We start from the raw sequence: 13,789 nt of genomic DNA, 5'->3' as shown, positions 1-13,789 counted from the left end.
ATTCCTGCTTGCTTTCCCAAGACAAAGCAGCAGCAATGAAAGGACTGCAGGGATATTTATTGCTTAGCTTTTACTTGCTACAGCAAACAATTTGTTCAAAGGACAAGAACTATGCAACATTTGTAAACAATCAAGATTAATTTAACCTTCCAAGAAAGCTCAATTGTCAAAGTCAGTTGAAGAACACATCAGAAAACAGACTGTATAAAATGCCCAAAAACTCATCTTCAGCAAAATTCAATTTGCAATACAAGACTGATTGCCCTCCTTCAGGGCCTAATTCACCACTGATATTGTGCATGTAAGAATTACAGATTAATGTCACATATGGAATTTCAAATGATTCTTACCATTCAGAATGAAAGCTCAGGTCTCATCACCCAAAAACATCGTAAAAACACTCTGGTGCACAAGCAGCACCTGTATGGACCTTTAAAAGCTTTGTCCAGTCCTAAAGGAAATGGTTGAGGGTGGTGAAGGTCAACATAGACATAGGAGACGAACATCCTCCACTTTTCCAGTTGGCCAGGGTAAGATACCTGTCAAGCCTTTCACCCAATAATAATTGATTAAATACCAAAACTCTGACTCCCTGGAACAGAAGCAAGTGTACAGACACATGCAGAAACCTAAGCCACATTATGTGTCTGAATTCAGTTCTATCATATCTTGGGATGGGGGAGCCCCCTCTACCCAAAACCCAGACTCTGGTCTTGCTCACAGCAGCTTTGGAGAGCCTTTGGGAAATTTGGATGCAAGAAGCACATGCTGAAAAACAGAACTGAAAATCTTAAAAACACTACATCAAGAAACCAAACATGTTGAAGAATTCACTAAAGCTCACTTGAGATATTGAAAAAGTATGCGTAAGGCTAACACATACATTAATAATACACCACTCATATTAAAAAAAAAAAAAAAAGCAAGCCACACACATATACAATACCTGCACTTGCATGAGATCTTTAACTGAATGATCTTAAAATACATTTTAAAGAGTATGGTTGCACAAATTAAGAGCAGGGAGTTAAGATCAATCCATTTCCCCTACAGCAGACAGCATACTGTTTTACTCACTAACCCTACATGTAGGAAAAGAAACAAATGTCATGAACGGATAGAACCCTCCAAAATTATCAGATTTTTTTTTTTTAGACCCAGTAACACAATATTAGATCACCTGCTTCTTTTGAAGGTAAGTCTGAAAAGCCAGGTGTGCAAGTGTACACATATATTTGTGAATTATGGAAAATAAATAATACATAAAACAGGCACTGCTTCAACGGTTTCAGACACGAATTTTATGTCCAAAACAGAAAAAAAGAGAAAGAAAATGTGACTCCAGCACCAAAATGTTCAATCTTACAGGAACATAAATGTATTTACTAGAGCAACTCAAAGTTACTGGTTTGCAGTAAAAAAACCCTGGTTTGCACAGGTGACTAGTATCTACAAACTAGTTACTCAGTACTGCCATCACCCTGGCTATAGACAGTAGTCTTGGCTCTTGTTGTTGTTTTCCTTTGGAGGGGGGAACGGATAAAGATGGCACAAGAAGCTTTGCATTTGCCTGTCATATGGTTTGGGGGTTTTGGTGGTTTTTTTCCTGGTGGTGGTTTTTCTGTTTTTCTTTTGTTGTTGTTTTTTAAAAGCAGTTGTACTACTTACCATCTTGGCACTGAAATGGCCATGAGCAAGCTCTCCTACAAAAGTAAGCTTCTTGGGTTGTGATCTCTGAAGGAGATGCTTTTTCACTCCTTCTATGGCTCTCATATAGTCTTCCAACAGCCTGTGAATTAAAATAATTCCCAGTTGGCTCACATACATGCAGTCAGAACATAGCTGATGTTCAGCACAGTCCTTTTGTTCAGTCTAAAGAACAATATTTAACCAAATGTGAAAACTGACAGAAAACCCTGGACATTAATTAATTATCACTACCATGTAGCAATATTGGTAAATTTTCAGGTAAACACTAAATTTAAATATTAAAGAAAACATATCCCCAACTCTGTTTCTAGGCAGTAACCAGATTTTATTTCAGGAATCTTTAGATGTACAGTAAATCAAATCACAGAAAATCTAGGCTGGTAAGGACCTCTTAGAGGCTTCTAATTCAACCCTCTGCTCTGAAACAGATTGAATTAGATCAGGTTGCCTGAGGGCTTATCCGAGCAATTTTTCAGTATCTCCATTCAAAGATGGACATTCAATGGCTTTGAGCAATCTTTTCCAATGTTTGACCACTCTCACTGTGAAACACTGTTTCACAGTATTTAATTGGATTTTCCCTTGTTTCAAAGTACTTTAATGTGGAAAAAAACCCTGTTGAATAATTCCATTTTGAAGCTCACAAAATGCCATCGTTCATGGTCCCAAAGACAATGGTTCTCCATTTACAGTAAGGTATGGCTTGGAAAAAGCAGTGATGCAAACTTTCTTCGTAAAAATGCACCTGCTCTGATACAAAGAAATGCCTCAGAGAGGACCGTTGTCGCTCTGTATGCATTTAACCCCTTGACATGAACATGTCCTACATAATTAGCTCATAAGGAGACAAAAACTGCTTGGATTTTTTGCTTGTTTTGGAGGAAACCTTCTTTTCCAACATCTCTAATTCCTCTCCTACTTGGAAACATTCTCTTCCACTTATCCAGTGCAGATAAGAGTAACATAAGAGACCTAAAGCAAAGTTTACACAAACATCAAACTTCAGAATTTTCTTCTTTCTAAGAAAAGTTATTCCTTATGGACTAAATCTCCCACCTCAACCATCTTGTAGGATTCACCCTTCCCTAACAAACCCAGAGAAAACACAGACAGTGCTGGTGAAATGAAGTATCATTTCTATGCTTCAAATCTACTGCAAAGACTTAATTCTCTTCTCCTGTCTGTAACACTCCTCACATCTGATGTGCTGAGGAAGAGAAGTTTTCTGAGAAGGAGAAGTTGAGTCTAAGCCTAACTCTCATGCTGTTGCTCCCAGACCTCTTGCTTGGTTGCTTTTAAAAACAGTGATGTTTTCAGTCTACTGTTGGGCACATACATTATTTTTCTTTAAGCAGCAAATTACAACATGTTTTACAGCTGACATAACTCTCACACCGATATGAGAAGTGGAAAGAACTTACTCGTTTTCTTTTTTCCCACCCTGAATCCATTGCTTGAGCAAATACTCATAGTAGCTGTCAGCTCTGGCTCCCAGAGTATAGACACCCAAGTGAGTGAACTGCCCACTATTGGTGTTTATGAACATAGGCACTAGTCCATCATTTTTCCCTGAGAGGGTGTGAACATGCTTCATCACCTCATCTACAGCTTTCTAAAAGAAAGAAAATAGCAAACATAAATTACAGGTATAAATGAGGCAAAAAATTTTGGCTAGTAACTTCAGGCCAATAGCAAATCTTTATTCTTCCTCAAATTAGTATCTGGGATGTCAAGTTCAGGCTCATGCAATATATTAAATACAGGATTTCAAACTTTGTGACACTCAAAACATGTTCTGGATACATTTCAGTACTCTAATTATAACTATTTTCTTTCCTTCAAGTAAGCTCACTTTTCAAAGGCAGTACTATGGCACAGGAACATGATCTGACTTACTCATATTTGCTAAGTAGAAGTCCAGCTAAAATAACAACTACATGAATCATGCAAATAGCTAAAACTTCTTTAAGTAACTACATTCTTCAAAACTTCACCTGTGGATACAGTTTAAAACAACATCACCAAACAAAGAGTGGAAAATATTATTTTCTCTGGAATTATTTTTATTCCAACTAACTTTTCCTTATACTGTGACCTGCTGTCAGATCCTCATCTAGTGAGTCACATTTAAGTTTCCTGGATGGCAACACCAATGTCGTCTTCTTTGCATTTAGATAATGACATCAAGAAACCACACACAGAATTCTAACCACTTTAAGCGAGGCACAGTTTAGCTTAATATTTTTTTCAAAATCTGATAACCTAGTGTCAAACAAAAATGTCAATGATAAAAACTGGGGGGGCTGGGGAGGGTGGGGGGTGGTTTTGCTCTTTGGTGTTTGTTTGGTTTTTTCCTAAATCAAAAGCTGTTTCTGAGGGAGAAAAATAATTACTTACCTCAACTACTACTTTTTGGTATTTACGAAAATAATTGAAATTACTTTTTTTTCTTTTCCACAATTCATTTAACATCACTCAGAAACTACAGAGTATTGATGGAGAGTCAGTGGTGGTGCTGTAGAGAAGTGGAAAAAGAGAAAAACATTGACTGATTCTTCCATACCTGGAATTTCTCATCTCCAGTGAGACGCGAGAGCTCTCTAAACTCCAGCTGAATACTGGTCACCTCTGCCACAGTGCTGTCAGATGTCCATCGAGGTGGATGTGCAGTGCCCCGGCCAATGTTGACATCAGAATATGGTATCTTGGAGGGGGTATTGAACGCTGGCATAAGCCTGTTCCCAATGTCTTTCTAAAGAAAACCCAAGAGCACAGGACAACATAACAAAGAAAACAAAAAATATATACACACACGCACACGCCTTTAGATTTTCTTTCACCAAGCAGACAGGAAAAGACAGAATAGCAGCTTAGTTTTAGATGGTGCAAGAAAGCCAAGAATTTAAAAGCATCATGGATTTGTTCATAGTAATGAGTACAGAGTTTCTACTTTGTTCCTAGTATTGCCTGCTTCATTTGAGTCTGCAGTCCCTACGCACATGATGTAATTCTGAAGTCATTTGACTGCATCTAGCTAATCTAGAGGTGGCTGATGCTGTTAAGACACACAGAAAGGGCAACAAAAGACAACTATTACTCTTTTCCAACCATTTATTTCTTATTTTGTTTCATGAGCTTTATAATGGTCAGCTCTTCAACAAAAGAACAGGCATATAAGAATACCTGATAAAACACAGCAGGGCTCTGAGGTTTTCAAGCAAGCAAACAGAAGTGCAGGCTTAAAAGATTAATGGTAAATCCTTTTCCCACCACTTTAAATAAGAAACTGTTAAAAAACACCAACATTTCACTTTCTGATGAATCTTCACTCAATTTTGTCCAATATGGAATACATAATCCAATTTTATTTCTAAAACCAGTCACTCACAGCTTTTTCCAGGAAGAGGCTATCTCCAGAGAGATGGTAGGTGCTCAGCAAGCCCCCCAGGATACGAATAGTGCTCTCAAAGAGGTTCACATCCACATTTTTATCAAATACTAAATCGTTTGCTACCCATTTTCTTGCTTCTTCAAACTCTGCAAAGTATAAAAGTTAGTTCAGTTATGAACTTCTGGCATGTTCCAACAACTAGACTACAGCCAGTAGCACTCCATATATCCATGACAGTTACTTATATCTGTCTATCGAGATCATAATTTTCAGTGGAAAACTAAAATGAAGAGCACATGCTGGGAGAAGTTTGACTACCATTGGCTTAATTCTTATTCAGCATGCACCACAGATGCATACAGACAGAAATACCCAGCAAAATAAAAAGTTCCTAATAGTCTAAAAAAAGAAGAAATTGAGGATGTCTTTATTAAAATAGTCCAGAAATTGAGATCCTTTAAGTCCATCCATTTGACTTGTCAGACAATTAGTTACATTTCCACAGGGGCTTTCTGAACTTTTTTAAATTAAAGCTGTTATCTACCAATGTTATCTAGCAGATAACATTTTCAGTTAACAGCCATTAAGGCCTTTAGTCTAGCAATGTCCTGGGGAACCTGCCTCCTACTTTAGCACTTAACCCAAAAAATCCCAACAGTCTGCAATTTTTTCGCCAGAAACAAAAATGGTTGTTTATCACACTACTAATTCAAAAAGGAATGTAAAAAAAGCCACTTAAAATTCAACAGTTAGCTTAGCAGCAGCATCGCTCAATGACTGCTTTTGCACAGGGTCTAACTCCATGGCGCACTGAGTTAGCTCATGCCTCTAACTATGAAGGCTAAGCCATCTCAGACTATCTCTCACCTTCCAGAAACTCCTGCTTGTGAGCAGGTGCAGAAGAACAACCAGTTTCCCAGAAACGGAAGGTATTCCACAAGAGATTAACTCTAAAGCAAAAGAGCACCTATGCGTCCTCACAAGAAAAATTGTCTTGGATGTTGGGTAAACACTAGGTGTTGCGTAGACTGAGAACCACCACAGAAAAATCTCTGCTGTCAGATGTTAGCACTACCTAGCAGTACAAAAGAAAAGGTAAGGTCTTTTCACAGAAGCGTTAGCGTTCATCAGCTTATAAGAAAGACTGGCAACCTCAAACAGAAGTTTTATTTATATAGAAATTGTTATTCAGAAGAAACCCCAGGAGCCTTCTAAGGCAATCAGCAGCAGGCCTTCACCAAGAACCTATTTTCAACACATCTAAATTACTAATAATTTATTTTAAAAGCTCTGTGCAGGACGCAATTATTTTTTTACTAAAAAAAAAAAAAAAAAAAAAAAGCAGCACACTGTCAACTTGATGAAACTTCAAAGATAGTCTGCTCAGGCCCAGAGCTGCAAACACATGACATGGAGTTTTCGTTTGATTTAATATTTTACATAAACTTCAAAAGGTAGAAGAGACAGAATCAGCAAAGTCTTTCACTAGTTATTGTTCCCTTACTAGCAGCTCTGTTCTTCCTATCCTAACACAAAAAAAATGCATAATTGAGAAGTTTATGAAGGTGGCTATCTACCAAGGTTAAATAGATAGAGTTCCAGAAATTTTAAAATACAACTAAAAAAACCCCTCTTAAATACTGATTAAACAATTTTTTTTGCAACAGAATTGCAGAATTTTTGGCTTAGTTTTTAAAATGTTTGAAAGTTTTCTAACATAGTCACTTCCAGAATAACTGTGAAAAAATACAGACAGCAGAGCAGTTCAGGAAGGAGGTACTGAACCCTCCTCTTCTCCATCCATTGATTCCTTACAGAAACAACCTTCTTAAATCCAGATATGAAATACTGCTATTCGGTGTGATAAAACAAAACCTTGTCGCTTTCAAGCTAACTACCTAAAACTCATGGGTAGAAAGCCTAAAGTGGCTGTATAATGACACAAAGATAGCAGTAGGGTTTTAGTACCAAAACAAAAATCAGAAGGCTTATTAATCCATTCCTCAGTTTCTAGCAGACCTATCCATTTTTATACGTAATAGTGGATTTTTTTTTTCTGTCTCAAAATTCTATTCCAAGAAAAATGGTGTCCTTTAATACAGTTGGGAGGGGGGTGTTATATTGTTATATTTATTTTTACATACACTGTTTCTATAGGTATGTATTTACCAACATAGGAAAAATAAACTTATCGGACACATGTAGCAAACCTTCCCCTCAAAGAATTTTGAACGTGTACTGCCTGAACAGAAAATAAGGAATTATTTTAGAGGGAAAGAAATGAAGGAGGAGAAAAAATTACCTTCTTTTAAGCCTAAAATCCACATGGTATCCAAGGCATCAATTAAGGTAAGCCCAAGTCCAAACCACTCACTGTAGGACTTAGACAAAGGCTTCAGCTCATCATGGCCCCAGGCAAAATCCTTGTATCCTTTCCATGCATGGCGGAATGCTTCTATCACAGCCATCTGACGTTCGTTTATGGGCACTGCGAAGGGAAAACAGCACCTTGCTCAAGAGTTATGCAGATATATCAGACACCATTTTGCTGCATTCTACCCAAAACAAACTTTCTTCCGAATTAAATGATCAGTGAAATGGAAAAAACATCCTCAGATCATTCTTTTCAGTACAGTTTTTCCTCTGTGGAATAACTAGTCAGTGTTTCTGGTCAGCAATTCAACCAGGTGAAAACAGAGATCTGTCCCTGGGGAAAAAAAAAAAGTCATTTCCGCAAATAAAACATTAAAATAATCACATCCACAATTGTTAGATGAGTATCACTAAAGCTCAAAGACCTGAAAGTCAGGAAATACCAGAATTAAGATAGCTTAAATCAACTGTAATTCAACTGCTGAATACATATGCTTAACAATATAATCCTCAGCTAATTTACCACATACCATTTTTTCTTCATCTTCCCTGTCTTATTCATTGCTTTCTGCTAAATTTAAAACTCAGTTATACAAACCTAATTCTCTTGAACTTTTCATTTAATATGAAAAAGCAAGAAAATTTACATTTTCCATCTTGGGCAAACCCTTGTCTTTTTCCATGATTCTACTGAAATTTTTGCTCGCGATTTGCTATAAAGTTGAACTCATATTACACATCCAACACGAAAAATCTCAAGGCCCTTAGCTTAAATTTTGCAAAATTATAAAAAAACAATTCTAGAGTGGGAAACACCAAGCAGCATAACTAACCCTGTATATATTAAGCTAGCATAAGTCAGATATATCAAATTGTATCATATTTATCATATCAGAACTTCCTCCTATGAACCCAGAAAGGAGAACAACAGGTTGTTGTTCCACAAGGACAGCAGCCACAAAAACAACTTCTACATCTTTCTGGTGAGCCTTAAAAATAGTTCAGTTCAATTCACAGAGGAAATCACTTTCCCTGTATTTGCAGAACAAAAAGAAAACCACTGCTGAAAAAGGAAGCTATCCCTTTCAAGCCCTCTCTCTTTAGACTATCCTTTCCTGCAGAAAAGATGGGAATGCCTGCCTCCTCCCAGAGGCTGCATTTCAAAGATTTGTCACTAAATTTTATTTTCAATAGTATTCTAGCAGTTTAAGGAAAGCAAAGAGCTGAGCAAGAAGATCAGAATTCAGTGTATGCCCTCCATAAACAGAAAAAAAACCCCAAAACAAACAAGCAAAACCACCACAGAAACCATAGTGCAAATATTTCATCACATTCTTTTGGTTTCTCTTGTATGGATTGAGAAGAAACTGAGGGGGAAGAGAAGCACCGAAAATTCAGAAGAAGGAATGAAACTGAGGGCACCTCCAGAGTCCAGTCAACATGAAAACGTTATCTTCTGGCAAGGCAAGAAAGTAGTCTAAAATCAGAAGCCCCTCTAACTTGCAACCCCCTTGTTGCAGAATTTCAGATGAAACAATGCTGCTGCAAAAACACATAGTGTGAGGGAATATGCCCATAAGTTTGTATATAAGTCCCTTGGTAGTTACAGTCTTGATAACATATCCTGATAATATTTTATGTAGCACCTAAGAGAAGACACCCAATGCATTTTCCAGAAGCAGGCACATGCATTTAGGAGAGGACAGAGGTAACAGTGAGCTGCAAGAAACAGCACGTATACCATGCTCTCTGCAACCTACTGAGACGCAGTCTGGCCATTATAGCCATGGCAAATAATTCCCTCCCATGGCATTGAACATATCAGGTAATTTTTACTGATGCATCAGAATATTCTTTATTCAATACTGAAAAATGAGACTGCAATTCAATCAAAATTCTGAAGGCTAATAAGTGTGAAGGCTGTCATTGTAGAATAAGGACACTGAAAGGCGTGAGTGTTGTAGGCAAATAATGTTTCCTAAACTTTTTGTTTCCTTTAATTTAAATAAATAAATAAAGTAGATGTGTGTGAAGGAATTGCACAACTCCAATCATAAAAGTGAACAGAAATAAAGATATCATTAACTGTACTATTTACCTGGTTCCTTCTGGTCTTCAGCTTCCACAGAAGAAGGTTTTTCTGGTTCCTTTATTTTACTAGATGGAGGTTCAGTGCTTTGGTCAGGTTCTATCACTGCTCCCCTCCAGCTGCAAATACAAGGGATTATGATTTAGATAATTTCATCACAGAAAGTCATGCAAATGAATGAGGCTTATCTCTACATTTCCTTTTTCTCACAATACTTTGACAAAACAGGAGCTGGATTTTGTATCAAGTATCAAAATAACTATGTTGTCCACTAGGTAATTTTTCTGTTCAAAGAAATAAATTTGCACCAGAGAAATTTTACTGGATTAAGAAATGTGTCTTACAGGCTCTTGGAATTTCATTAAATGTCTTAGCAATGTGATTTAATAAAGAACTTCTAAAAAGAATTAAAACCCCTGAGAATGCTGCATTAGAAGTATTTTGTTACCTACCAGTTCTGAAATGATCATAGGAGCCACTAACACTAAATAGTACCACACAAAGGATGATCATCAAAAAATCATAAATAAGCACAAAGGACTAGCTGCTTAAAGTACTTGCTTTACTACCAAGGGGTTCATTAGCCTTCCCTACCACCACAGATGCATACATCAGTTTTTATGTTTTTTTCTTAAGAATCTCCTGAAGAAGTCTTTCAGAATAGACATCAGTCAAGCTAAGTTCATAACAAGATCAAACAATCGTGACCATGCTGTTTAATACATAGATATTGCCTTTGAGTTCATGATACGGTTCCTAAGGAAACCAGGCTTACAGGATCTTTAAAGTTTACATTGCTTACAGTCAGCATACCAGACTTACATAAAACCCATCATTTCATTTCTTACTTTCATTCTTTACATTTGTAACAAGTCTTCACTATGCTTTCATTGCTGTCCTAAGTTTTCCTGTTACCATTCGTTTAACTCTATGAGTTATAGTGTAAGCGGAAGCACAGGAAGAAAACACTTCAAGTCATTCTAAGAGATTTCAGATAATACCAACAGCCAAAATGCTGATGCAGGCACAGTTCTGATGCTATGATCAACTCAGCTGTGCCAGTGCTGAAAAGGACACAAACATTAAAAAAATCAAGCCTGATGTTCCAGATCTTAAGAAACTCTGCTGAACTTGCAGTAGTCCTTTCTATATCCAAGTTACATCCCTTCAGTTATTTCCAAAAATATAAATAGTCATAACAATATAGACCCTCTGTAAAAGACATTACTACATCTACATAAGGGGTCTTTGAACTGTATCATGAATCTTTTGTAAGAAAGGAATAAGCATATCTTGTACACACAACTACATACACGTCTACAGCTTCTACCAGTTCAGCTTGGGCTTACTGTGTTTAATGGCATCAAACCCTTAACCAACACTGACACTCGTATAACTTTCCAAGTCTGGCCCAGGACAAAGACACTTGTGACAGTATTACTGTATTCATACTGGTACATTAACATTTACTACAAAACAAACAGCGGAAACCTATAGACACTGAGATTCTCCTGAGTATCAAAAGAGTGTCTAAATCCATTGGAAATACAGGCAGTGTTGTAGGGCTCCAAACCCTCTGCAGTTCTACGATTCAAACACTAAAAACATAAAAGCTTCACATTCACTAAAATTAAAAAATAAATCAGTATAGCAATATCAACAGCTGTCAGGCCAGGCCTGAGAACAAGCATATGCAAGGAAAGAGATCAACCTCAGACAGAGACAACAAAAATCCCTTACAATTTTCACTCCAACACCCAATGAATCTTGATGGGGGCGACAGGGGAGCACTGTAACTTGCTGGAAACATTTCTACCTTATAACAGATTTTTCCGTTTTCTCTTCTTTATCAGCCTGGACTGGCTCTTCTACAACCCTGATGGTATCATGTCGGGTCTTCAGCCTCACATCCCTCCACGGTGGCTTGATCTGAAGATTGGAAGAACCACGCCGAACATGAGCCGGTTTTGGCAGTTTCTGAGAAAATAAAGAAAAAAAGAAAAAGGCATGGTATGTTGCAGACATTTCAAACCATAAATCAACAGCATTCCAGCATTAAACATAACTTCAGATAAATCTTATTTTGGTATCATATCAGCATGCAAGTTCTGCCCCGAATGGAAGGTATGCTAAAGACCTTGGGTTTTTGTTTGTTAACAAGTTAACTTTTAACCAAAAGTTTAAACCTTTTTGGTAAAATTATCCAGTTCTTAAGTTTACACTGATAAATTACTTTTAAACTACCCCTGCTGTTACCAGACATTAATTTAACACAAGGCATTGCCAAAGGATTCTAGAGATATTTGATTCTATTTTACTAGGCAAAGTAAATTTTTATTAGAATTAGCAAAAGGCATGCAAAAAAAAGCATACACAATGCCAGGGTTCAATAATGCCAAGAATTGCTATATAGTAATACATGTACATTTATGCACAATGAGGGAAAGATTTAATACAAAATTCCATATTAATTAACTGGAAATCCCAAAATTCATGAGGTAAATACATGAAGAGCAACACAGTAACCAGTATTCCTCTACTCTACTAATCCACACCCTAATCAGTTCATGTTTCTCTCCTGTCACACGCCCCACAAATGTGACCCTTCGAAACCTACCAACATCTGTTAGGTTCGTCCATTTGCTGCTATTTCTCAGGCTACCAGAAAAGCTATTCCAGTCCAGCGTGGCACTGACTGTATGCTACGGCTCATATTCAGCCATGACCCTATTTAGACTCCTCACGACAGCAAGACTGACGTCCAGAGCACGCCCAAGTCCAAGCAAATTAATCAGAGCAGGAAAGTGAAGCCTCAAGTAAGAGGTCACTGCGACCTAAAGGCCTGTCTCTCCTAGGTATACCAGTGATTAAGAAACAGTACACTGACCACTTAAATAAAAATGGTAAAGCCAAGAAATAGTTTATCAAAGTCCTTTCCAAGAGGACAGCATTCCACCCAGAGCAGACTTTTATTGCAAGTTACAACTCCTTTCTCCTCACCGGCTGTTGGAACCAAGCACTGTTTGCAGCTTTCACAAGCTCTCTGGTAGCTTTATAAAACTCCTTTATTCTCATAGTACCTGTGGTGAAAGCTCTGGGTAGTCTCCAAGGTTGGCATCTGCTTTCTGAGGTGCTGGTAGAACGGCTGGATTTGCTAGCTTTAATCCAGGGATTTCTGATTCTGTTCTCTGATCATCCAACAATTTGTTTGTTAGACCTAGACACACAAAACTGCTCAGCACAAGTATCAACAGGTTAGGCTCCAGCTATAAATTTGTAAGAGTTTGCTGCATTCATACTGAATGCACCTCCAGAAAGTTTTTCCATTCACAAAACGTTGATAAACACACACTAATTGTTAGATACAAAGTGTCTTTTGGTATTAACACTCCCCCTAATATACAAGAAGGCTGCTAAAAGGCACATACTTTTTTTAATTGCTGTTATTTTAGCTTCTCAATACAGCCAGTAAGATAATACCAAAAGTAAATGTGCCTTTGTATTGTAGAAAAGCTTGGAATTCTAATCTGATGGACAATCAAAACCAAGAGAGGATTATCCTATCCTACTGTTTACATTTGAGTTACCGGTATCTAAATACAAACATAATAATAAAAAAACCACTCACAGCCCCAAAATCTTAATCAACTAAAATAAAAGGTTGCTCTAGTCAAGATAAACAATGAAAAGGCATATGAAAAATATTTCTGATTAAGCAGAAACAAGTCATTGAAACATGCCGTATAAGATCATCTCACAACTGTGCTTTAATGGATATACCCAGTCACTGTCAATAAAAGTTAAAACTAGTTATTAGAACTACAACAGTCTCTTAAATATAATACCACATTCCAGTAATTCTGAGCTATACAGAACACATACTTTTCCATGGTTCCCCGATGCTTGCGTATGAAATGACTCCACAGACTGCCAAGAAGGCAAACAGGAAAAGAATTATGCTCCGCTGTAGTCGAGACAGCTGCTTCCATTTCTTTAGGAGAGAAAATAAGTAAGAAGAAGAACATTTAGCATGACATTAAAAGCCTACTCAGTCAAAAATAAACTCTTATTGGTTCATTCAGAGCAAGAAACACAAAAGTGAGTAGCTTTAATTTTACTGTTTCCAACTGCAGACATCCATTGCTTATTTTCTTTGATGACAGAGAAAATAGAAACATAACATGCTATCATATGGCACAGCAGGCTCAGAGAAACATCAGAGCCAC

General features: G+C 37.3%; 1 protein-coding gene across 1 annotated transcript in view; it reads right to left on the bottom strand.

The window, feature by feature from the left end:
* MAN1B1 (mannosidase, alpha, class 1B, member 1) overlaps positions 1-13,554 on the bottom strand; it is a gene marked incomplete at its 5' end in the record, with an annotated part of 16,464 nt that extends 2,910 nt beyond the window's left edge. The window contains 9 exons of the mRNA XM_010297263.1: positions 1,669-1,789; positions 3,132-3,322; positions 4,274-4,462; positions 5,099-5,247; positions 7,404-7,589; positions 9,573-9,682; positions 11,380-11,540; positions 12,644-12,780; positions 13,446-13,554. Of these exons, the coding sequence (XP_010295565.1) occupies positions 1,669-1,789; positions 3,132-3,322; positions 4,274-4,462; positions 5,099-5,247; positions 7,404-7,589; positions 9,573-9,682; positions 11,380-11,540; positions 12,644-12,780; positions 13,446-13,554 (1,353 nt within the window). The remainder of the gene's footprint in view (positions 1-1,668; positions 1,790-3,131; positions 3,323-4,273; positions 4,463-5,098; positions 5,248-7,403; positions 7,590-9,572; positions 9,683-11,379; positions 11,541-12,643; positions 12,781-13,445) is intronic.
* Between the last annotated feature and the right edge of the window lie 235 nt (positions 13,555-13,789).

This window comes from Phaethon lepturus, unplaced genomic scaffold, assembly GCF_000687285.1.
Source record: "Phaethon lepturus isolate BGI_N335 unplaced genomic scaffold, ASM68728v1 scaffold20031, whole genome shotgun sequence".
In the NCBI taxonomy this organism is placed as follows: domain Eukaryota; kingdom Metazoa; phylum Chordata; class Aves; order Phaethontiformes; family Phaethontidae; genus Phaethon; species Phaethon lepturus.
This window is presented reverse-complemented; position numbering and strand designations above follow the sequence as displayed.